This window comes from Paramormyrops kingsleyae, chromosome 15 (assembly GCF_048594095.1).
Source record: "Paramormyrops kingsleyae isolate MSU_618 chromosome 15, PKINGS_0.4, whole genome shotgun sequence".
Lineage (NCBI taxonomy): Eukaryota > Metazoa > Chordata > Actinopteri > Osteoglossiformes > Mormyridae > Paramormyrops > Paramormyrops kingsleyae.
Window position 1 is genome coordinate 19423806 of NC_132811.1, and position 26074 is coordinate 19449879.

Sequence of the window (26074 nt, forward strand, 5' to 3'; positions counted from 1 at the left end):
GCAGAATAAAGACCTTTCAGGATTTTATGTGAATCGGGCACTTAGAGGTAAACAGTGCGCTCTGATAGCCACACCCCGCCCCCCCCCCCCACGACGAGCCACCTCAGGAATGTGAACCCGAGTGCAGCCGTGCGGCCGGTGATACCTCAGCACCACACTACTTCAAATGGAGTGGAACCATGTGGAATTTCCCCTGTGAGTTGGAGGACCTGCTTGCAGGGCTGGATGCAGATTAGCGTCATACCCAGGATGGAGCAGTTGCAGATTTAGGGCCTTACTCAAGGGCCCAGTGGAGTAGAATCATTCCTGAGTTTCAAAGGCATGATTTTAAGACATTTCCCCCCCCCCCCCCATTTTCATCCAGCAGGTGAATCTGATCGCTTTTTACATCCTGGGGTCCTTTCTCAGTTGATTTAAAAATACTTACTTAGTGCATCTCAGAAATTAACATCCTATAGGCATTAAAAGATGTATTTTAATATAACATTTTACAGGACACAGGACCCTGATTAAATATCCAGTTTTAAGTCCACAGTCCTGCATTAGTCAACTGATTCGAGTTTGAGAGCAGAACACGGTTTAAGTTTGAAACATGGTTCCCATGAACCTAGTTTTGTTTAATCATCAGTAAGATTACATGGATCAGTAAAGGTACAGAGGATGCCAGACCAAAATGAACAAAATCCGGAGTTCAAAAACTTTATTGACCTGTTACCTGATTAGACCGTTGGATGATAACCAGTATTGTACAGAAAGGTTTTCTGCTCCGCATAAAAAACTTTACATCGCTGTACCGTATACATGTTGCCATTGGTCTCCGCTGAGACCAGGAATGCTTGGGACTGATCCGACACGTCACCACAGAGACCGGAGCACACGAACATCCGTAACATCTACACGTCCACCACCCTCAAGCCAGAAACTGGTCAGCTCGTAACATCTCATACACAGACGGTAAAACCAAGACTGAACACGTCGGTAACGGTTTAGATGCAGTTTCCATTAATCTGCAGTGTTTATTTTAGTTCCAGTTTCAAGAGGATCAGTCATTGGCTCCATCCCCATTTAAATAAAAGCCTGTACATATAAAACGGAATAAATTTTACTATTTCTTCATCAGTTAGCATCTTATAAACCGATCGCATGGCCCAGTGGATATCCCAGCTGGCCTAGAGTTAAGTTAAGCATTCTCACAAAGTCCCCAGTGCATCCTGTAAATAAACCAAGTGCAGCAAATTCAGTGGGAGAAAACAGAACAAAAAAAACAAACAAAATTATTGCAGGAACAATGTCTAGTGTTAGAAGATAATATGTACATTACAAAGCTGCATTTCCATAACTAGTTATCTGAAGGGCTGTTGATTACATTACATTAGCCTTCGGCTGTGCAAAAAAAATCAAGTCACAAACATTACTTTCTATTGTATTACTTTGCTCTTTTCTGAATTTTTTTTCTTTGAATCCATATCATTCTTCAGACAGCTGTAATGCCAGGAGGTGAGAAGGATGATTCAGTCTTTCCAAACACCAGGCATCTGAACATTCAGAAAGTTAGAAAGTAAATGTAATAATTATAACCATCAGTACAATCCTGTGGAGTTTCGTTATCCTGTACAAGGCGAGGCCCAAATTCCAGTGATAGACTGTGGTCAGCTGGCCACGCTGGGGGGGGGGGGGGGATCAGCAGCAGATATGTGCAGAACAGACGACCCCCAAATACCTTCCAGTACCATTAGTGGGGTCTGCTGTGGAACTGCTGCCTGAATGGTGGTGGTGGGGGGGGGGGGGTGGTTCACATCAATTCAAAACATCCCTGACATCCTAGAGGACGGGGACATGACAGACCATTATGGACGGGGGATGAGGGACAGGGCGGCGGGGGTCAGACCGGAGCCCCGCCCCTCACACACACCCACTCTCTCCTGTGCCCTGCCCCGTGCGCCGCCTTTAGGGAGGGGCCCTCACAGGCTGCCCACCGCCGGCTCCTGCGTGGACGGCTGCGAGATGTTGAAGACGATGCCGATCCGCAAGTAGAACTTGCGCAGCGCAGCCCGCAGCTCCGGGATCAGGTCAAACTGCATGATCTCGCAGAGCAGCGGGTAGTACCTGGAGGCGTGGGCCCGGAACTGCAGTGGGGAGAGCAACAGCATGTCTGTCCCCGGGCTGAACGTCATGGGGGGGGCACTGCTCCGCAGTGAGCAGCAGTGGGGTTACCGAACCGACGGCTGTCAGCAATGTAACAGTGTTTCCCAACCCGGGCCTTGGGGAGACGGTCCATGGTTTTGTTCCATCCCAGCTCTCTGCCAGACAGTCCACCTTTTTGCTTCCTCCCAGCTTCTCAGGAGCACGGAGGGAGCAAAAGGTTGGACTGTCTGCAGGTCCCCAAGGACTGGATTGGGAAACAATGACATGACATCAAATACCATGAGCTCAAATGCCAGGTCCCAGAGCAGGACAGCAAACATTGTCAGGTGTGGAGCAGACCAAATGGCCAGCATACTCACCCTGTCATCGCTGATCTTCAGCACCTTGGTGAGGAAGAGGAGTAGCAGGTTGGTCCAGGCCTCGCGGTGGCTCTCCGACGTCAGGCTCAGGAAGTAGCCAATAGCCTCACTGCACACGCTGCAAGACAGCAGAGACAGCATCCCTAAGAGTGACGGAGTGCATCCACACTGATGAAGTCAAACTCCTAGTGAAAGCTGAGGACGCCAAACGGCACCTCCTCATGGATATACAGACGCTCCTCTACTTACGAACGAGATACGAACATTTCAAGTTACGAACGGCCATTCAGAACGTAAGTCGTTATTCAACATCATTTTAAGGGTATACGCAAGTACAAAGAACTAGGATGCTGGGAGTATGCATGCTACGCTGCTTCCGCTAGGCGGAATTGGTGCACAGAAAAAAAACATTGATGTTGCGGACAGGAAACTGGAGCCCAATGAACACAATTTGGACTTACAGTCCTCTTCGTATGTCTGAAAGTTCGTAAGTAGAGGAGCATTTGTACTGCAAAAAACACTGAAAAATCGGTACCCCATGTGCCAGAGAATATTACGGGAATCTCATTAAAGAGTCCAAATGACGACTAAAAATAGTGGTCGAAAAACTAAATATTTAACACGGGTTCATAAGAGGGTGTGGGTGCGCGTCACTGACAACAGGGGGACAGTGGGTCAGAGGTTGGGGACAGGGATGCAGGCCCATGAGTGGGGGGCCAGGCCCGGGACCTAGGGGCCCGTTTCCCTTACTTCAGCAGCCTCCTTTGCACCTCCTCCCAAGCGGGCCTCCGGCTCTCGTCTGTATACATGCGGAACAAGATGCGCAGGCTGCAGGCCAGGCTGCTGGTCTCCTGCTTCAGCAGGTTGGGCTTCGACTTCCCCTTGAAGCCTGCAATACAGCGACACACGCGCGGGTACACGTCACAGCCTGTAGAGGGCGACGTCGGTCACACGCGTGACGCTCTGTCACAGGCTGCCGCAACCCACCCGCCTTCCACAGAGCCGTCCGCTGCTCGTGGCTGGAGTTGAAGGCCTTGGCGAAGCGGTGAGACTCCAGCAGGCAGTCCAACAGCTTAAAGAGCTGATCTGAGGTCAGATAGCGGTACACACCCTGGTCCTGCGTGTCCACGTGAACGTCAGTGTCCAGCGAATCTCTCTAAGGAGGAAAAGACATGAGCAATGCAGGTTGGGAGCCATTTTAGGAAAACAGCAAATTGTGAAGCTCACAGGGATTAGAGTGGGCTACATCATAGCATGTTAGCACTGGGCGTGTGGCTCAGTGGGCTAAGCCTCTGCGCCTGTGATCAGAAGGTTGCCAGTTCAATCCTGCCTTCAGCAGAACAGTCACATGTCTACTGGCCCTTGAGCAAGGCCCTCAACCCCCATCTCCATGGGGACCACTGCAGGTGGCTGCCCTTCACTGCCAAGTTTGTGCTCACCTACATATGTATCTGTGTATCATGAAGAGCAAGATGGGGTAGTTGAAAAGAGAATTTCCCCACAGGGAACAATAAGAGCGTCATTAATATTATCGAAAACCCTACATGGCCCGTAACCGGTTCCGATCCAGGAGTGAGTCTGATCCTGTAGGGGTCGTGAGGATCATCACCTGGGCCGCTGCAAAGTTCTCCGCATCCTCCTTCTTGCTGGTGGCAGGGAAGAAGATGATGTTGTCGATGGTCTGGATGAGCTCAAGCTGCACCACGCACTTGATGAGGAGCGAGGAGAACAGCTTCTGCTCCTGGAACTCTGTCAGAGGTGGTGCACAGAACAGAGGGCATGAAGCCGGCAGAGCCTCGCCCAGAGCCCGACCTCGGCGCCCCCCGCCCAGGGCCCGACCTCGGCGCCCCCCGCCCTGCTGCAAGTGCCTCCAGCTACTCACTTGTCGGGGTCCTGGCTCTGGGGCCGTCTTCATAAGGGCCTGAGCCCACACTGAATTGACTTTGCCGCCGGGTGTCCAAGGACATCTTCTCCATGCTACCAATGGACTGTTGGTCCTCAGCACGAGCCTGGATGTCCAGGGACTTCTGGGATATGGAATCCTGAGGGCACAGGATACAGGCCACAGGCTTTAGTCACATTCAACTCAGCTTTTGTTACCATGGAACTGCTTCTACCACTGCAACATGTGACTGGAACTGGCAGAAATAAATGAAGCATAATTAGGATACTTCATGCGGCAGTGCAGTGAGTAGCACTGTCAGGGTTGGGGGTTCGAGTCCCAGCCCTGCTGTCCGTGTGCAGTTTGCTCATTTTCCTTGCGTTGTGTGGGTTTCCTCCCACATTCCAAAGTTTACTAATAAGCCAAATGGCACCTCTCAACTGCGTCCCATCCATGGTGTCCCGTGCTACTAGGGACTCCATCCCAACTGCGTCCCATCCATGGTGTCCCGTGCTACTAGGGACTCCATCCCAACTGCGTCCCATCCATGGTGTCCCGTGCTACTAGGGACTCCATCCCAACTGCGTCCCATCCATGGTGTCCCGTGCTACTAGGAACTCCATCCCAACTGCGTCCCATCCATGGTGTCCCGTGCTACTAGGGACTCCATCCCAACTGCGTCCCATCCATGGTGTCCCGTGCTACTAGGGACTCCATCCCAACTGCGTCCCATCCATGGTGTCCCGTGCTACTAGGGACTCCATCCCAACTGCGTCCTATCCATGGTGTCCCATGCTACTAGGGACTCCATACTTGATAAGTGGTGGGATGATGTATGGAAATATACAAGACAAATGACTAAAAACAGAGCTGAAAATTATTTAAGTTTCTAGATTTCAATTTACAAATCATCCTGGATAAACTTCAGGATGCGGGATGCAGCTACTGAAGACATTTAATAGGCTTCAGAGGTTTACAGGGTAAGTCTGAAAGCTTAAAAACAACAAACAACACTAAGAAGGAGTAACAGGTCCTTAAATCCTCCAAAAATATGAAACTCGTGCTTCACTTTCTAGAAAGACATTTTTTGATGGCTTTCACCTTCTTACTGCTTGATTTAAAACTGCCCATGGAAATTTCTGGGACGGTACGACCTGTGCAGGGGACACTGGCAGAGCATCCTGAGCGTGGAAACGGACTAAATGCAAACAAGCCAGACAGAAATGGGACACTTTACACACCAGCTGCTTCTCGTTCCCTTCCAGCTGTAAGACTGCTTCACCGTCGCCCCCTGCTGGTCTCCAGGTGAGCAGTCTGAAAGCAGACGTGCAGTGAACACAGAGCCCAAGCAGAAAGAACCGAACTCAAACTTATTAAGGAAAAGCCATCTTACGTGCTTGGAATGGTGGTCTTGAAGATATCCAGCATGCAGTTACAGGTTTTGTCCCAGGTCTCAGGTGAGAACTTCTCCCCGTTTAGAATGACCACGTTCTCTAGGCAGTTGGTGCCTGATCGTGCCAGCTGCTCATTATCTAATGAGAGGGAGGGATATCAGGGGATTCTGAACTCTCCTATTGGACAGGAGAGCTGTGCCTCAGGCTTGCTGCCCACTCACCTTGCTGCACACACCAGTACAGCTGAGAAAGGATGTCGTCCAGGAGGACATCATTGAGTGACTCAAAGTACTGAGTGAAGACATCACATATTGCGTAGAGGGCGTGGTTACAGGTGGTGGTCATCCATTCAGCTTTCTGTGATCACACAAAAACATGGGGCCCACAATGGCATCTCTAAACCAAACTTCCTGTCCTAGAAACTCAGACCTCTGTGGTTTTCTTTAACCCCCACAGTCAATTTCACCTCAGTCTGCTGCTCTGGCAGCTTCATGTTGTCAAAGATCCTGAAGACAATCCGGAAGAGGTCCTGCCACCAGTGCTTCTCGAAGGTGTGACCGTAGGTCTTCATGACCTCAAACATCACCGTCAGGCCCCTATGATGCAGCCAGAGAACTTGTACCATTTGCCCGTTCTTACTACTATCCATCCGAATGGGCAGGTTGTCACTATGACACCTGAGCACAGACGTGACGGGGAACTCACCTGGTCCGTACATCCAGCTTGCACCTGTTGATGATGCAGGAGAGCTCAAACAGGATGGGAAACCAGCCCCGCACCCATACACGGTCCTCTGGAGCCACGTTCATGTCATCACTGGTATAGTCTTTGAAGGCCTGTCAGTGGTAAGATGGAAAAGGGCACAGAAAGTGCCGGAAAGACCATAAGCACCGGCAGTGTCGTGGCCCACGGCTGCTCATTGACGAGCCCGTGGCTGAACAGAACCGCCTCACTTTATGGGCCTCATGCTCCCTCATTCTAGGTGTATCTGAGTTGATTGTTGTATTCTGAAGGCTAACTACAGGCTCACTGGATGGCCGCTGTGTCTTTAGCTGTTGTGACAAAGGCAACAATGGCAACCGAAGAAGCACAGAGGGGTGCTGACCTGCGGCCGCTCGGACACGTATTTGGCGCAGTGCCGGATCAGCCGGATGGCCTCCATGCTGGTGTCAGGGAAGGAGGCGTTGCACGCAAATTCCGACAGACACTTCACTGCATCCTGGAAAGAGTCTATGGTGGCTGGGAAGTGCTTCTCAAAGACATTCGCTAGAAGAAACGACACACAGAACAGACAAGTTAGAGCCACTATGATTAATGGAGTGCTGGAGAGTAACAGAGGAGAACCTCAGGTCATTCAGCTAAGGAAACTACATCCAACAACACCCTGTGAACTATCATCCTTCACTGAGCGACGAACACTGCCACAGCTCGATGGTGACGTCTGTCTGGGCTTGAAGCCATCGCCGCTGATACAGACGCCCTGCCGCAGGGACTCACTGACGATGTGGCCGGTGGTCTGGAAGGCCAGCTCCACTATGCTCTCGTCCTGATCGGAGGCAGCCAGGTGGAACACGGAGAAGATGTTCTTCCAGCCGGAGCGGATATTGCCCGCCTGGGAGTTCACCATCTGGGCGATGCACCTCACCACCATGTCCCGGATAGTGGGCGACCTGTGTAAATGACACCGGGCTCCCGTTGGTACGGCTCTGCTTTTGAGTCTGCTTGCCTTCAGCCTCAAAGTGTGACGAGGCCTGGGCCCAGAAGTCATTTCTACTGCTCGGTTGGTGCCGCCTCCTTGTTGAGGTTCACAGGGAAAGGCTGAAGGCTAAAAGCAGGTCCATCCTCCATAATAACTAAGCATGAAGCCCAAGTATGTGGGAGAGGCAAACCCATCTTTTTAAGCGGTTCTGAAATACTGGGCGTCACATGGCACCTATTAATTAACTTCAGTACAACTGCTTTACAGAGACGGGCCTGTGCTTTGGATGGTAACGTCTATAAAATGAGCACGTGGTGAACATGGATGTGACCTGAACCGGCCAAGAATGCTCAGGTTCTCACTCTGCACTGAACACTTCAGCGCTCCTCTGAATGTACCATTTCCAAAACTAATTTAGACAACTCCCTCAGCTGAAAAAGATTTAAAGCCTTGGTAACAGAGTGGAAGAGGGCCCCCCCTTAGGGTGGCTCAAGCATCAGCTCCAATTCCTCCAGGCAGTGTTTCCTCTAGAACCCAGTCCTCTGGAACCCCACAGACAGTACGCATTTTTGCTCCCTCCCAGCTACCAGAGCACCTGTACCAGGTGTTCGGTGTTCATGATTGACTGGGAGCTGAGTGGGAGCAAAAATGAGGACTGGGTTCTGAAACACTGGCCTACTGAGATCTGAGGGATTTGGCAAAAACAGTGCTATCCTTATACTACTGTTCTCATTAGACAAACAAGACTAAACCCTGTACAAATGGCAGTACAATGGGCTTTACTCTGACCTGTTCTTCTTCATGATGTGTTCGAACGGCCTCAGAAAGTCCTTCTGGAATCTGAAGTTGGCCAATTCTCCCTTCTCTAAAAACTTCATCGACAGCTGCCGCAGTGAATCCACAGCGAAGATGGCCACGTCCTCATTGGTACTGCACCCCACCTGAGGAGTAAACACGTAGATTACACCTTACCCTCTCTCCAAACTGCGACCACACCTTTTATCCAAAACAGAAGGGCAACTGGACTTCTTCACTGATGACAAATCAAGTCACACACACCAAGAGAGCCCCTATTCGGGCGTAAAAATCCAGCCTTTGACCCCTGGGTAATCTGCTGGCCTTCCAGTGGGAGACAAACACTCACCTTGTTGAAATGATCTCCTATGACCTCCCATATCCTGGACCACTGCAGTCTAATACGGCCCATGTTGTAGTAGGAGATCTCCACGATCTTCTGAAGGCTAAACATGCGAGGGTGCGTCGGGGACGCCAGCTCATCCATGGACACGGCGCACAGCCATCTGACAAAGTCCACTGCGGAGCAGCATTTCACACATCCCGGGTCAGTCGACGTGTTCTGGCCTTGAACTCAGAGCGCAGCTTTACACTGCACGCAGAATACGGCTCCCAGGGGCAACTTAGCCATGAGACACAGACATGCTAGAGTACTTACCCACTGCATTGCCATCCAAACGGGTGGAACCGGTGAAGATTCTGAAGAGAAAAAAAGCCCCACAGATGGTCAGTGGATGTAGAACCAAAAATGGAGTCAAGATACAGCTTGGTAATAACGATTCAGACAGATCTCTGTGGATAATGACCCACTGCTTCCATACAACAGTGACTGGCTGTAAGAGACCTGCTGAATCCATTCCCAGTATACCAGAGGGGCTTCACAGGTCTCAGGGGATCTTTGGCAGTACCCTACCTGTCCACGGCCACCACCACGCTCTGTGAGCTGGTCTCCCCGATGGACTCTTGAATGCTGGCTATCTGCTTGCGGTCCACAGTGCCACTGACTGCATGGTGAAGAGCAGAAAGTGAGAACATGAGCGTGCTGCCATCATCAGTCAGCCATCCAGCAGCCAATCACAGCCAGCGGAGTTGGTAATTATGGGTTTGAAGTGGTCACTTTAGCAAACACAGGAGTACCCTTGAAACGCTCTTGGTCTGTAAAATTAGGAAAGCAGTTTATGGAGAGTAAAACAGCATGTTTCGTGGTGTCCAACAGACTCACCCAGGCCCAGGTACTCGTCGGACGTCTGCTCCTTGGTGCCGGTGACGATGCCCTCTTTACCCCTGACCGTCCCTGAGATGTAGCGTGCTTTCACACCTGTGCCAATGAGTTGGGCCAGTTCCAGCTGGCTGATGCACTTGAGGATCTGTGAGGGGTGGGGGGGTGCACAGCAGAAGGAATCTCACAGACTGTCACACCCTTCTGCGCACTCTTACCTTTTCAGGGACGTTTCTGTTCTTAAAGATCATCCTATCCTATATCCTAAATTATGTTTCAAACTTCCATTACTATTATCTTGGTATCTAATGGAAACAGATATAAACCGGAGAAGCAGCGAGCTACAGCTACAGGGCACCCTGTGAGCTTCACACACCAGCAAACTCACCTCAGCTACTGGGCACCCTGTGAGCTTCACACACCAGCAAACTCACCTCAGCTATAGGGTGCCCTGTGAGCTTCACACACCAGCAAACTCACCTCATGCCAGGAGTTGCCCAAGTAGTTGCCATCCGTCTGTGCCACGGTGATAAGGGTCTTGATGGTGTCGATGTTCTTCTGCTTCATCTCGGTGATGCCCGAGCTGGCTGTCAGCAGGGTGAACCGTGCCAGGGCCTGGACATAGGCATCACGCTCCAGCTACCAGTCAGTCAGGAAAGTGAGTCAGGGATGGGCTTCCCAAATCGGATGTTTCAAATACACCAATGGCTCAAACATGCCTTCACTATGTTAATTTACCACACAATGAGGGTCAAGGTTACCGAGGTCAATATAAACAGTTAATACAAATTAAAGTTGAAGTCTTTTAGAATGTTAACACACTGACTGCATAACAGTCATGTGCTAATGCAATTTACTACGATGTAACAACCCTTAGATTACATTAAGCTTGGAATAAGTCTTTCTTTTCCGATTTGCCTGGACGATGGATATTCAGGGCCTCCTTACTTGGATGGCAAAGATGCAGGCTATCCGGATAGCACAGCGGATTCCCTCCAGGCACAGGGACGCCACCTCGTTGTCGTCACAGTCCTGCAGCCCCACGCTAAATGCAGCCAGGAACGGCGTCCATGCCAGCTGCAGGGAGAACGAACGCGAGTCGGCTTCTGTTCGGGACTATGTGGGGAAATATACTGTGGCATGTGCTGAGAGCAGGTTCCAATGCAGATATAATTAGGTGCTGTGAGCGGCAGATAAATATGACTCGCGTGATGCAATACGCTTTTAATTTTACATATTAAAACATTCAATTAAAAGACGACAAACAGTATCAGTACTAGTTTTGAAACTTAACCACAAGATCAGATACAGGCTAATGCTCTCCAGGCATGAGGAGGAGTCTGGCCTTGAATACAAACATAAGATGACCCAGAAGCAGGGCCCTGCCTTAAATATGGAAGTGGAGCCTACTTTAAACATGGATCTCGACTGATCTGGGGTACGCAGCCTCCCTTTAAACATGGATCCATGGATCCTGGGGGCGGGGCCTTAACTTTAAACATGGGCCTGATCTGGAGGATGGGGCCTTACCTTAAACATTGGCCTGACATGCTCCAAGTGGGTGGCGCAGGTGAAGGGTGCCTGCACATGGCTCACAGCCTCCATCAGGGCCTTGGCCGTCTTGGCCATCTGCTCCATCTCCAGATTGTAGAGGAGCCGCCTCTGCTTTTCACTAGCCACGCCTACGGGGGAGAAGAGCCAATGACAGGGTAATGCCACACGCAGACGAGCCAATCACAGGGTGACACCACACACAGACACACACACCCCACACCGCACCTGTACACAAACACACGGCCATTCAGATAAGAATAAAACACTACAAAAACACAGTAAATGATAGTGAAAAAGCTTGAGGGTCATTTTAAGAACTGGCTCACTGGAGGCGATGCACTTACTCTGCTTATTAGATTTAATAGTTAACTCCTTCGTCTCCTTCATGGAAATCTTCTTGCCAGCGATTTCATCGTAAATGGCAGAGAGGTATTCCTCAGGTAAATCCTTGCTGTCGTTGATGCCCCTGTTCATCTTGATGTACTGCTCTTTAGTCATCTTATTTTTCACCTGCAAGCCAAAGAGGAAAAACACATCCTGATCTCCCTGTCCAAGTTTTGATCTCCGTCAGAATTTTGGACGCCTGTCTCGAGGCCCGAATGATTTGCACTGCTGCAGCAGTGAACTCAGGGTTAGACTGTTTACAATGTCTGTACCGCAGGTGAACAATCACACCGATACACAGTCCCATTCCAGGAACTCAATGACACTTCCACCGACCCACCTGTGGACTGTGAAGATCTGTCGTCAACATGATGATGGAGTATGCCAGGACGTAGGCCGTGTCCGCGCTGGCGAACAGAGTTTGCCTGACGGGAAAGAGACATAGTTGAGCTCTACAGACATCAACCGAGAAACTAACAAAACGCCAGTTGAGAAACGGCCCTTGGACCGGACAGGACACCCACCCCTGGTTGCACTCCAAATATCTAGCAGCAAATTTCTCCATGAGACGGTCGATCTTCTGTGCTTCCCCAGGGAGGCGAAAGCCCTCCAGGAACATGCGCAGGGCCGAGACGAAATCCTTGCCTTGGAAGTCCATTTGGTCGACGTACGCGTACATCACCTCTTTGTTAAAGCGGTCGTTGTCCCCTAGGAACTCGCCTACCTGAGTCTGAAAGCCAGGAGAGTTTCAAGTCAGAGATCTGACACAAGTTATGTGGAAAACTAGTACATTAAGTAAAAGTAAACAAAAGTTAAGGATTTTCAGTGGTCTGAAGGTCTTACAGAATCCAGCCGTTCCTCCTGATGCAGAAACTGGGCGATGTCCTCTGAAGTGCTTCCCAGCATGCCCTGCTCCTGCAGGTACTGAATGCCCCTCTTTGGTTTCTTGTTGAACCTGTGTGAGGTGGAGAAGAGGAAGGCTCAGCTATCAGAATGTTTATGGCAAATCCCCCCCCCCCCTGCTGGGGGTGAGACGCGGGACTCACAGGTCAATGCCCTGCTCAATGATCTCCTTCTGCTGCTTGAGGACCTCGAACTGCTCGGGGTTGTCCGTGCCAGACATCTGCGTGCTGTAGCTGCCAATCCCCGAGGAGGCCGTCGAGTCTAGGGAGTTGATGCTCCCGTAGCGGTGCATGGTCTCCGAGGGCTTAGTCTCTGTGCTGTCCTGCTCCGATGGCCTCTCCTGGCCTGGCGGTGCAAACCGACGGACAGCAGACAAAGGGGGTAGGCTGTGTCAAACCTCCCGTGCTGGCTCAAGTAGTGCCCCCCCCCTCCACAGTATCTGATCAAAAATGGCACTTAGCACCATAGGGTCACATGGCGCTGGGCCAGTCTACCCCACGGGCCGTTCCATTTTAAAGAAACAAAGGGGGAGGTCAGCAAGTTTGCCCACTACCTGAATAACATGTTAACAGTAGACAGCGTGGTACTTTTACAAGGTGCTGAAGGGACACAGAGGTACAATATCTAGGAAGCCACAAATATAAAACATCAAAAAGCAAAAAAAGAGGCACTGACAGCTCCTGCAACACAGCATCGGCCAAGAGCCATCTCAGACCCATCACCAAGCAAAACTCTATGGTAACTGGCCTCTACCCACAGCATATTACCTGCTTTTCCTGCAGAAGTCAGGCCAGGAAGCAAGTGGACAGTGGAACGGGGAGCAGAATTAAAGGCAGTAGGAGGCTGGCTAACCCCGGAAGAGAGGCTCTAATGGCACAGCCGCTAGTAACACCTGTCAGTACTGAAGGAGGGTTCTGCAGTCAGCAGTGAGAGAGCACAGTCAGTACCGAAGGAGGGTTCTGCAGTCAGCAGTGAGAGAGCACAGTCAGTACCGAAGGAGGGTTCTGCAGTCAGCAGTGAGAGAGCACAGTCAGTACCGAAGGAGGGTTCTGCAGTCAGCAGTGAGAGAGCACAGTCAGTACCGAAGGAGGGTTCTGCAGTCAGCAGTGAGAGAGCACAGTCAGTACTGAAGGAAGGTTCTGCAGTGAGCAGTGAGAGAGCTCAGTCAGTACTGAAGGAAGGTTCTGCAGTCAGCAGTGAGAGAGCACAGTCAGTACTGAAGGAAGGTTCTGCAGTGAGCAGTGAGAGAGCACAGTCAGTACTGCAGGAATGTTCTGCAGTCAGCAGTGAGAGAGCACACTCAGTACTGAAGGAAGGTTCTGCAGTGAGCAGTGAGAGAGCTCAGTCAGTACTGAAGGAGGGTTCTGCAGTCAGCAGTGAGAGAGCACAGTCAGTACTGCAGGAATGTTCTGCAGTCAGCAGTGAGAGAGCACACTCAGTACTGAAGGAAGGTTCTGCAGTGAGCAGTGAAAGAGCTGTCAGTACTGAAGGAGGGTTCTGCAGTCAGCAATGAGAGAGCACAGTCAGTACCAAAGGAGGGTTCTAGTCTAGCTGACTAGCTCCTCTGAAGCTTCATGTAAATTAGCCCAGACATCCTGGAGCTTAGAGTTCTGCCGATGAACATAGAGGTTCGGCGAATGTACTGCGGCCTTTCGGGACAGGAAGGGTTCTTTTCAATGAACAAACATAAAAGGTGCCCAGGCTTTGCTTTAAAAAATTCCATTTGACTCTGACGTGGAGGGAGCATGCAGTGTCTGATCGGGCGGACAGGCTGCCATCCCGGGCTGTACCAGGACACACGAAGGGTGCAGGGGAGCCTTACCGAGGCTGGTCTGGGAGTTGGGGTTGACGTACTGGTCCTTACTCCACTCCACCATGCACTTGAGGATGGACACCAGGCACTCCAGGCCCTTCTTCCGCAGACTGAGCTCCTGCGACACATGGTGGCGCTCTCGTTCACACATACTGACAGCTGGGGGTTCATTACTGTAGACCCTTCCTATGACATTTAATTTGTCTCAAAACTCATACATAAAAAGCACACAAAAGCGCTTGCGGGACCCCATCTACTCGCCCGCGTCTGCACAGCACTCGCTCGCTCGACAGGTTGAGTTTTGAGATTTTGGATGCGGGAACAGTGGCTGATTCCTCCACTTTGTTGACTGGTCACTTTGAATCCTGTGATTGGCTGTTTGCTTTGGAAGATGATCACTGACCAGTGGATGAGAAAACAGCCAGTTTCATGCTCTGTCATGATGTCAGAGCAAGGAAGTCTTACACTAAGTTAACATCTTTGAGAGATCCAATTTTAATATTGCACATTAGAGGTGGTAATCGGAATCAGACGTGTGTGTGTACTTAATTCCAGCGCAGGATTGCTGGAATTTCCCGCTTTGTCTTACTGTATATACAAGTCAGAATGGGTCACTGTACAGCAAATTGCATTGTGAACAATAAGGCATTTTTCTTCCTGCAATATCAATGAACCAGTTTAAATCCTGGGAGCAGAGCTCCCCTGATGCCAGTTATATCTCAGGCTAGTGTTAGAACCAACAATAAGTTGTGTTAATATTGCACTTTCAGGGCACATTCACATGGTAATTCTGTCAAAGTGCACAGCATTAATACATATCATTTTTTGTCTGGAGTATAGAGCATTATGTGCAGAATGTGCAAATGGAATATTTATAGGAATAAGCATGTTGTAACATGCAAAGTATTCATAGGTTCCCAGCGCTTTTCGTTTCCCCTTGTACGGTTCTCTGTCGCAGACCTGATGACTTCTATTACTCTAATAATTGAAATCATAATTGAAATTGAAATCAAGTTGTTTACTGTGTATGCAGTGACAACAAAATGAAATTCTTAGCTTGTTTACATCTGAATGTTGAAGATATACTTAGAGACAGTAACTAGAAGTATAAAAATGCAAAATATACACGCACGTAACAGTACACACATATAGCATATATTATCATACACATATTACATTATTAAAGTATATAATTATTATATGCTATGAATTAATAGGTTGGTAAATGGTTGTCCCTTTGAGTCAATAAATTTATGTTGTGAACATCAGTAATATCTCCTAATGTTTGTGTTTTGTGAAATTGTGAGGTGCCCATTTTGAAAGCCTATTTATTTATTAAAATGTGCACTTAAATGTGATGGGGGAAAAATAGCACTGGTACCCCCCCTTATTCACGTGGGTGTATTTATCAGCCGTTATCAAAAAATCATTAAGTATTACATTCTCAATAATTTATGTATGATTCCGATTACCACCTTAACTTAGTGTAAGACTTTCTTGCTCTGACATCATGACAGAGCATGAAACTGGCTGTTCTCTCATCCACTGGTCAGTGATCATCTTCTTCCAAAGCAAACAGCCAATCACAGGATTCAAAGTGACCAATCAACAAAGTGGAGCAATCAGCTGTTCCCGCATCTGAAGTCTCAAACTCAACCTGTCGAGCGAGCGGGTGCTGTGCAGACGGTGAGCGCATAGAGAGGGTTCAGCGAGCACCAGCACATAGACAGGATGGCTTTTCTGCTCATAGTCCGGGTTTTTGAGACTAATTTATCGCCGAGTAAGCGAGCGCTGTGCAGATGGGAGCACATAATGAGGATGGCTTTTCTGCCCGCGAGAGCATACGCATGAGTGGTTTTTTTATGCGTGAGTTTTGAGGCTAATTTAACGCCATACCTTCCTAACTATACAAACCACGGTGAAAACCAGGACAGGTTAAACCACCTCCAACTATCTATACGGTATATTACCTAAAAGACATGTATTTGAATCCATAGGGAGTTATTCTTATAGCAGTTAACAGACACTGCTGAGTATGACCTCGATGTAGACACTGCATGTCCCTCACACTGGAGATTGCATGCAGAAGTCTCACCTGGACGGGGGTCATCCCCAGCTCGTGTCCGGCCCTGCCCTGCGCAATCTTCGAGAGGTCGTTCACCAGCCTTTCAAATATGTTAGCAGCATTCAAGTCACAGTCGTAGTTCACATAAATGTCGACCACGCTCTGGGCGTCTACCAAAAGAGACAGACAGACAGACACCGACAGAAAACCCAGGCTGAGAGATGGAGAGAGCAGGGCAGTTTGCAGTGAGATCTCGAAGACGCCCGTCTCACATACCAGCACATATTCTGGTCAGGGTCTGAATGACCATCCACTTGTGGTCGAAGGAGCTAGTAGAGGTCTCCAGAATGTAGAGAAAAATCTCCTTGAAAAACACCTACATTAATACAAAGTAAATGAGCAGAAACAGAGAATTACTATCATCACATATACAAGCAATGGGACATCACAAATCCTCAAACCAGACTACAAACAATGACTGCTATTATAAGGTATTATCTTCCGATGAAATGCAGTGTCACATTCACATTTTATTAATTTATGACGCTTTTATCTAAAGCGACTTACAGAAAAGTGGTTTAAATTTTATATGTACTCCCGGGGATTTGAACCCGTGGCCTTTGCATTGTCAGCCCAACACTCTACTTGTTTAGCAACAGAGATTTATGACTTTATAGTGAAATGTGACTGACATTACAAATGTTTAAAATATGCAGATAAATGAGGCCAAAGCTGAGAGTAGCAGTGACCACAGCTGCTAATGCAGAAGGTAAGGATCCATGAGGAAATGTGAAACTACATTTCGGTACCGAAACTAAAAACACAGGTCTAGCCACAAAGAGCAGGACCACCTCAATCTGCATCTTCAGGTGGGTCTTGAAGTTGGACAGCAGCGTAAGGAAGATGGAGAGCGAGAGCTCAAAGACCTCCGGGACGGAAGAGACGCCGTTCTTGGACAACGCCACGCACAGGTACTGCTTGATGGCGTTGATGAACATCTCATTGGTCTTGAAGATGGGGCCTGCATTCTGCAGGATGGACAGGAGCAGCTGAAGGGACAGGACCTTCGAGCGGAGCTCGTGAGACCTGGAGGAGAGGAGGATGCAGAAGGTGTCACCATCATCAGAAAGGAAAAACCACCTGCCACCCACACTATCATGACCTCTGACACTGTCTGATGGAGGAAGTAGTTAGTCAGTGAGTGAGTGAAGGCTGCTATAAGTCAATAAGCAAAATCTAGGAAGACACAGCCCGCAAATTAGCTCATATAAGCTCATGAGCAGTTTGGCCTGCACAGCAAGAGTGTGTGTGTGTGTGTTTGTGTGTGTGTGTGCGTGTCTCTGGTTGAGGGCCGCAAAGTCCAGAAGCAGTGTCTGAAGGAGCTCGGTGAGGCTCCTCCCAACACCGGGCGCCGGGTTCGAACGGGGACAGGCACGAGAGCCTGGCATATAAAAAATCCAAACAGAAAGGTGGCCCATTTCATGACCTCAATGAAGGACACATCACAATATTTAAAAAATGGGCAACCGAAAATACGCAGGAGGACACCTTCTGAGAGACCCGTGCATAGTTAATGTCACGCGGCACATCAGAGCCTTTGACTGAAGCGCGCTGCACATTTTTAGGGTAAGAGGTTAAGCAGCTGCCCGGAGACCGGGTTTGGCGTCGGGACGGCGGTGCCCCAGAGACCCCGAGGGAACGCTGTTTACTTTGGATCAGGCGGACCATCTGAGAGAGGTTTCATGGACAGCTTGCAGAGAGACCGGAAAACCAGGAAGGCGTCCTTCTGCAGGATGTGGGAGAACTTAGCACCAGGGGAGGGGCCGCTGGCAGCGCCAGATTCCTGCGGACCAGACGCGCGGTTCGTTAAGTACGAACCAGAATTAATCCACCAGAATTAATTAATGAAATAATGACTCCCACCCAATGAGAGGGCCAGAACTGTATGGAGAGCGACAGTGCAGAGCAGCGTACCTGAGTGTCAGTGGAGGAGACAGACAGCCTGTCGTCAGCCAGGGATGGCGTGAAGCTGGCTGAGATAGGCGTGCCGGGGATGCCGTTGGCGTGGACGATATCGCCGTCGCTCCCCAGCCCCGTCTCCTCCTCCAGGGAGTTGGGCGTCCCCTCCACGCTCTCCGTGCCGTCTGCATTCTCCCTGGAGTCTGCCAGTGGGGAGATGCCTCCGTTCAACAAAAAGATCTTCCTCATCGCCATCATCATCAGTTTGCCACACCTCACGAGAAATGCAACTCGGAGGACTCAGAGTGCAGCAGGGTGAGACGATAGGAAATCCCAGCTTAGCCTTCCTGTCTCACGGCTCTGCCTTGTTAATTTCACCGCCGCTCACCGGCCTGGCGGGATGGGATATCCGAACCGTGGGGACGTACCTGCGGTGACGGTGCTGACGACCTCCTGCAGGATGCTCTGCACGATCTCCTGGGCTTTCTCCTCATAGCTGGCCGCCTCGTCTTCATCTACGCCATCTGCGTCTCGCTTTGACAGGCCTGCATGTCATGGGACCGGGGTAAAAGGCGTTACTGTCAAGCCGGTCAGCTAGGCGAGTCCGGAGGGTGTGGCCTGTGAATCAGCACTGGCTTGTGGAGGTGCATCCAGCCCACAGAAATCATGAGCTTTCCACTTTCTAGCAGAGCTCTCTGCCATGACATGCCGCGCCCATCTGCATCGCTCCGTAAGGATTACCGGCGCAGGCGGGAGCCGACAGCTACGCGTGAGACGTGCTTCACCACTTGTCAGCACTGATCCCCCAGTGACGGTTAGCACATGCACAACAGACCCTCCTACAGCAGACGGTGACAGTCACTCTGGCCTCCACTGTGGGAGAAAGACCATCTGTGTGCAGGATGCGAGGACAAACAGTGCAAATGAATGGAGGGGGAGGGGCCAGTGAGGGCCCAGGGCGTGGCTCTACCACTTACATTCACTGAGCAGACAATTCTGTCCAAAGCGATGTCAGGCAATGTGGGGCAAAGGGTGTGGCCTGAGATCCATGGGTGGGGCAATACAAGATAGAGGGGTTGTGGCCTGGCGGCTGTGTGTGGGGCAGTGAAAGTTTGGGGGTGTGGCCTGGCAGCAGTGTGAGTTTGGGGATGTGGCCTGGCAGCTGTGTGTGGGGCAGTATGAGTTTGGGGATGTGGCCTGGCGGCTGTGGGGGGCAGTGTGAGTTTGGGGATGTGGCCTGGCGGCTGTGGGGGGCAGTGTGAGTTTGGGGATGTGGCCTGGTGGCTGTGGGGGGCAGTATGAGTTTGGGGATGTGGCCTGGCGGCTGTGGGTGGGGCAGTGTGAATTTTGGGGGTGTGGCCTATCAGCTGTGGGTGGAGCAGTGTGAGTTTGGGGGTGTGGCCTGGCGGCTGTGGGGGGGCAGTGTGAGTTTGGGGATGTGGCCTGGCGGCTGTGGGTGAGGCAGTGTGAATATTGGGGGTGTGGACTATCAGCTGTGGGTGGAGCAGTGTGAGTTTGGGGGTGTGGCCTATCAGCTGTGGGTGGAGCAGTGTGAATATTGGGGGTGTGGCCTATCAGCTGTGGGTGGAGCAGTGTGAGTTTGGGGGTGTGGCCTATCAGCTGTGGGTGGAGCAGTGAGTTTGGGGGTGTGGTCTATGGAGCCATGTAATAAAGCGAGACTGGGAAGCACTCAGATGGAGGTGTAGCAGCCAAACTCACTCTCTGCAGCAGCGGTGGCTTGGTCGGCCTCAGTCTGCTCATTCTCCTCGCCACAAAACTCAGCCCCATTCTCGGCGTCCTCGTGAGCGGGGACCTCGTCTGCCTTGTCGGCAGGCCCGAGGCCGGGCTGCTCCTTATGGCCGATGGGAGACTGCTGCAGGTGCTGCTGCCGGTGGCGCTCCTTCTCCAGGTGCTTGGCCTCCTGGAGCTGAGATGCGGACACACACACAAGACCGACACAGAGTCATGCTGGCCCGCATGCATGTCAGAGCAGACACTGCGCTGGCGGCGGCCTGGGGCACAGGCAGGCCGTCTGGGCGACACGTCAGGCCTATGCTCCCTCCCGGCACGTGACATCAGGCATCAGCGTTAGCACTGAGCTAAACAGTCAATGTCACAACATGCTTCAGGCAGCAGCTTTGCACAGGCTAGGAAGCGGACAGCCCATGCCTCGCTCCCGCTAAGGACACCTCAGGCCCCGCTGGGCCTTCCCATCGACTCGGCTCGGCCTGGTTCAGAGGCGTCCGAGACATCAGCTACAAGAGTTTCAGATTATGCCAAAAGGGTCACGCAGCCATTCAGTGAATGTGTATGCTGTAAGAAATTGGTTTTAAACTTTTAAACACATTTATCCCGAGAAAATGTAAAATAAACAGAGCTTCAGGCTAAGGTACCACCTTAACAAGCATGGGGATGCATTTGATTAAAATTTCAGTTACTAGAAATGTCTCCTCTGTCAACTAATGTTGGAATTTGTAATTATCAGAAGAAAAGATGCCCCCCACCCCCCCCCCCCCACCTCAATCCCCATGGTAATGTACTGGCCACCTGTGGAAAGGTCCACAGAACACTCTGCAGCGACACTGACTGATCATCAGCGGAACTGCAGCTGGAATAGCGCTATACTCCAAGCGTAAGGCACCAGCAAATAAATCTGGCAGGCTGTAGAAGGAAAGGTGGAGCGAGTGTGTCCCAGCCACACCACCCCCTGCTGGCCGGGGTGCTGCGTAGTGAGGAGACACAGAAGAGGAAGGGTAACTAGGAGAAAAGAATTTAGAAACGGAGAAGGAACAGAGATCACAGGGCAAAGCGTCTCCGTCAGCCTCTCCTGGGGATTCCCAGGCTTAAGGTCGGGTCGGGGGTTGGGGGGGTTAAGACCAGTCGAAATGGAAATGGTACGAAGATTTGATACAAAAACATGCATGCAGTGGAGCTGGAGAGCAAAGCTCAGGAAACAAGCCTCAATGTGGCAACCGCCTTAAAGGCTTCTTATGCACATCGCACACGTATGTGTCAGGTACATGTGAGGAAAAGAGCGAGAGAGACAGCGCAGGGCGGAGCGGAGAGAGACGCAGAGCAACACGTAAGCATAATAGGCGTCACACATACATACACACGTCACACACACCGTGCAGAATATGTCACTATGGCAGATACACCAAACAGGCTAAAGCAGGACTAGGGGAAAAGGGCGAGCAAGTAAAAACGGAAAAATAAAGAGGAGAGGGAGCGAGCAGGCAAGGGCCAAAGCATAAGCCACAGTCACTGAGAGGGGAGGGCTCACACACACACACACACACACACACACACACACACACACACACACACACACCACAGTCACTGAGAGGGGAGGGCTCACACACACACACACACACACACACACACACACACCACAGTCACTGAGAGGGGAGGGCTCACACACACACACACACACACACACACACACACACACACACACACACCACAGTCACTGAGAGGGGAGGGCTGACACACACACACACACACACACACACACCACAGTCACTGAGAGGGGAGGGCTCACACACACACACACACACACACACACACACACACACACACACCACAGTCACTGAGAGGGGAGGGCTCACACACACACACACACACACACACACACACACACACACACCACAGTCACTGAGAGGGGAGGGCTCACACACACACACACACACACACACACACACACCACAGTCACTGAGAGGGGAGGGCTCACACACACACACACACACACACACACACACACACACACACACACACACCACAGTCACTGAGAGGGGAGGGCTGACACACACACACACACACACACACACACACCACAGTCACTGAGAGGGGAGGGCTCACACACACACACACACACACACACACACACACACACACACACACACCACAGTCACTGAGAGGGGAGGGCTCACACACACACACACACACACACACACACACCACAGTCACTGAGAGGGGAGGGCTGACACACACACACACACACACACACACACACACACACCACAGTCACTGAGAGGGGAGGGCTGACACACACACACACACACACACACACACACCACAGTCACTGAGAGGGGAGGGCTGACACACACACACACACACACACACACACACACACACACACACCACAGTCACTGAGAGGGGAGGGCTCTCACACACACACACACACACACACACACACACACACACACACACACACACCACAGTCACTGAGAGGGAAGGGCTCACACACACACACACACACACACACACACACCACAGTCACTGAGAGGGGAGGGCTCACACACACACACACACACACACACACACACACCACAGTCACTGAGAGGGGAGGGCTCACATACACACACACACACACACACACACACCACAGTCACTGAGAGGGGAGGGCTCTCACACACACACACACACACACACACACACACCACAGTCACTGAGAGGGAAGGGCTCACATACACACACACACACACACACACACACCACAGTCACTGAGAGGGGAGGGCTCTCACACACACACACACACACACACACCACAGTCACTGAGAGGGGAGGGCTCTCACACACACACACACACACACACACACACACACACACACACACACACACACCACAGTCACTGAGAGGGAAGGGCTCACATACACACACACACACACACACACACACACACACACACACACACACACACACACACACCACAGTCACTGAGAGGGAAGGGCTCTCACATACACACACACACACACACCACAGTCACTGAGAGGGAAGGGCTCACATACACACACACACACACACACACACACACACACACACACCACAGTCACTGAGAGGGGAGGGCTCTCACACACACACACACACACACACACACACACACCACAGTCACTGAGAGGGGAGGGCTCTCACACACACACACACACACACACACACACACACACACACACACCACAGTCACTGAGAGGGGAGGGCTCACATACACACACACACACACACACACACACACACCACAGTCACTGAGAGGGAAGGGCTCACATACACACACACACACACACACACACACACACACACACCACAGTCACTGAGAGGGAAGGGCTCACATACACACACACACACACACACACACACACCACAGTCACTGAGAGGGGAGGGCTCTCACACACACACACACACACACACACACACCACAGTCACTGAGAGGGGAGGGCTCTCACACACACACACACACACACACACACACACCACAGTCACTGAGAGGGGAGGGCTCACATACACACACACACACACACACACACCACAGTCACTGAGAGGGAAGGGCTCACATACACACACACACACACACACACACCACAGTCACTGAGAGGGAAGGGCTCACATACACACACACACACACACACACACACACACCACAGTCACTGAGAGGGAAGGGCTCACATACACATACACACACACACACACACACACACACACCACAGTCACTGAGAGGGGAGGGCTCACATACACACACACACACACACACACACACCACAGTCACTGAGAGGGAAGGGCTCACATACACACACACACACACACACACACACACCACAGTCACTGAGAGGGGAGGGCTCTCACACACACACACACACACACACACACACACCACAGTCACTGAGAGGGAAGGGCTCACATACACACACACACACACACACACACACCACAGTCACTGAGAGGGGAGGGCTCTCACACACACACACACACACCACAGTCACTGAGAGGGGAGGGCTCTCACACACACACACACACACACACACACACACCACAGTCACTGAGAGGGAAGGGCTCACATACACACACACACACACACACACACACCACAGTCACTGAGAGGGGAGGGCTCTCACACACACACACACACACACACACACACACACACACACAGCGATGCTGAAGCCAAGCTGCACATTGAGGATTTCGGGACAAGCAGTTCAGAGCCCAGCCTGCTCACTTTACCTGCCGTTCTCGCTTTCTGGAGGCCAAAGACCAACTTATCTTGTGATTTGTAAGCTATATTTCAGGGAGGGGGGAGAAGTGGCAATTAAAAAAATGCCTGACACTCCGCTGCGTGTCCACGGCCGCCGTGCTGCCGGTGCCACCTGCACTCACCGCCTGGTTCTCCATGCGGGCGAAGATGACGTTCAGCATCTGCGTGAGGGTCGCTTTGGCTGTTGTCTGGTTGATGAGGTTCTTGCTAGCCAGGTAGATGTTGTAGCACGTCCGCACCGCCTGCAGAACCGTGCCCTCGTGGATCTCGATCTGCTGTGAGGTCACGGCGGTGAGCAGGGCCTAGGGGAGAGGACAAGGGGAGTAAATCAGCCCAACTGCTTCCGGAATGTGTTCAACTTGAGACTGGATGTCCGGAAAACAAAATCAAGCTGTTTTCTGTTTTTGCATTACTGTTCAATATTACTGTAACACCCTGTCACGTTTTAAACATTTAAATCTGCTCCCACTTTTACATGACAGCTAGAAAGGTCCAGAAGCCAGAAGTAGAGGCCTACCTTGATGATCTGCAGCTGGACGCCCTCGTCGGTCTGGGGGCCCTGGAAGCAGCCACAGATGGTCTCGATGATGCGGTCGATGAGCTTCTTCCCGGGCGCGGTGCTGTCCGGCGTGCTGCCCGTCAGGTGTCCGTAGGCGATGAGTTTCTGTAAGCAGGCAGCACAACGGGAGGAGATATCTCAGGTTAGTGCCCGGGTCCAGAAGGTAGTTGGTTTGCAACCGGCAGAAGCAAGGCCCTTAACCCCAAAAACTGGCCCAGGCGTTCAGGATACATGCCTGACCCTGTGCTAACCCCAAGCTATTCTGCCACCCGTATGTGTGCTCATGTGTCTAATACGAGAGCACGCCCGGATATGGAGTCTGAATTTCATTGTACTTTATTCCTGTATAATGACAGTAAAGACAATCTACTCTTTTATATACGGGTCAAGCTCTTCATATGAGAGACACGAGACGCGGGTGTGTGGAACGGCTCATCTCTGCACCCTCTGAAAGCCCCGGGCCATCCCAGCATCCGGGCGGGGGGGGGAGCAGAGAGGAGGCGGAAGAGCGGCTGACCTGTAGACAGTCCAGGGAGGTGCTGACGATGCGTGGGCATTTCGACTGGCACGCCAACTCAAACGGCAGGAAGTACTTATCCGCTTCAATGAAGTTGGCCTTGGATTTGACAGGAGGCAAGGTGCTGGAGCCGGCTTTGCTGTCCCCTGGGGGCGGGCTGTGTGGGTAAGCAGACAGACAGACAGACAGATCCTCCAATAAGCACGGAGAGATACACGCTGGCTGGCAGAGCAAGAGGCCACATTCATCTACATGAAGGACAAGTGGGAGGTAATGGGGAAAGTGGGGAGCGGAGTGATGATTTCACACACATACACACACACACACGTACGCACGCACGCACACACACACATACGCACGCACGCACGCACGCACGCACGCACGCACGCACACACACACACGCACACACACACACGCACGCACACACATGCACGCACGCACACACATGCACGCACGCACGCACATACACAGCTGGTCATGGAGTGAGCGAGACCGGGGACTGCCCTCCTCCCCAGCGCTATAATGAAATCAGACGGCTGAGGGATTAGGCTGGTCAGGCAGTACTGCGGTTACTCCAGGGCAGTTGTTACAGTGTGTGGAGGGCAGGGGGGGTTGGCGTAATGTTGGGAGTATCACATCTAAAGGAAATTAAAATAGGGAGAGACGGTAGGGGCTCAGGTTGGGGAGGACGACGCACAGGCACCACAGTACTGGGTGGCTTGGCGCGATGCCTCTCTTTGCTCTGAAACTGGACCTGAATCGATCTCCTCTTTTCTCTCTTTTTCAGATGGGCCATCATCAAATA

The 26074-nt window shown here is 51.4% G+C and overlaps 1 protein-coding gene across 2 annotated transcripts in view; it reads right to left on the minus strand.

Annotated features, from left to right (window-relative positions):
- Window positions 1–683: 683 nt before the first annotated feature.
- Window positions 684–26074, minus strand: part of arfgef1 (ADP-ribosylation factor guanine nucleotide-exchange factor 1 (brefeldin A-inhibited)) — a 43647-nt gene continuing 18256 nt past the window's right edge. The window contains exons 3-40 of one of the 2 annotated variants that reach the window (XM_023794616.2): window positions 25270–25426; window positions 24711–24857; window positions 24316–24495; window positions 24163–24216; window positions 19891–20098; window positions 18600–18716; window positions 18187–18374; window positions 17922–18055; window positions 17064–17298; window positions 16489–16588; window positions 16243–16382; window positions 14157–14265; window positions 12478–12679; window positions 12275–12386; window positions 11956–12161; window positions 11772–11856; window positions 11392–11557; window positions 11024–11175; window positions 10442–10570; window positions 9974–10132; window positions 9497–9641; window positions 9188–9278; window positions 8933–8973; window positions 8624–8793; window positions 8269–8420; window positions 7278–7450; window positions 6886–7046; window positions 6486–6616; window positions 6247–6376; window positions 6002–6137; window positions 5780–5918; window positions 5628–5700; window positions 4387–4546; window positions 4114–4253; window positions 3492–3660; window positions 3255–3393; window positions 2505–2622; window positions 684–2126 (exon numbers count right to left, since the gene is read on the minus strand). In XM_023794616.2, the coding sequence (XP_023650384.1) occupies window positions 1962–2126; window positions 2505–2622; window positions 3255–3393; window positions 3492–3660; window positions 4114–4253; window positions 4387–4546; window positions 5628–5700; window positions 5780–5918; window positions 6002–6137; window positions 6247–6376; window positions 6486–6616; window positions 6886–7046; window positions 7278–7450; window positions 8269–8420; window positions 8624–8793; window positions 8933–8973; window positions 9188–9278; window positions 9497–9641; window positions 9974–10132; window positions 10442–10570; window positions 11024–11175; window positions 11392–11557; window positions 11772–11856; window positions 11956–12161; window positions 12275–12386; window positions 12478–12679; window positions 14157–14265; window positions 16243–16382; window positions 16489–16588; window positions 17064–17298; window positions 17922–18055; window positions 18187–18374; window positions 18600–18716; window positions 19891–20098; window positions 24163–24216; window positions 24316–24495; window positions 24711–24857; window positions 25270–25426 (5413 nt within the window). In that variant the 3' untranslated portion in view covers window positions 684–1961. The remainder of the gene's footprint in view (window positions 2127–2504; window positions 2623–3254; window positions 3394–3491; window positions 3661–4113; window positions 4254–4386; window positions 4547–5627; window positions 5701–5779; window positions 5919–6001; window positions 6138–6246; window positions 6377–6485; window positions 6617–6885; window positions 7047–7277; window positions 7451–8268; window positions 8421–8623; window positions 8794–8932; window positions 8974–9187; window positions 9279–9496; window positions 9642–9973; window positions 10133–10441; window positions 10571–11023; window positions 11176–11391; window positions 11558–11771; window positions 11857–11955; window positions 12162–12274; window positions 12387–12477; window positions 12680–14156; window positions 14266–16242; window positions 16383–16488; window positions 16589–17063; window positions 17299–17921; window positions 18056–18186; window positions 18375–18599; window positions 18717–19890; window positions 20099–24162; window positions 24217–24315; window positions 24496–24710; window positions 24858–25269; window positions 25427–26074) is intronic. The other variant, XM_023794617.2, reaches the window with a different exon arrangement.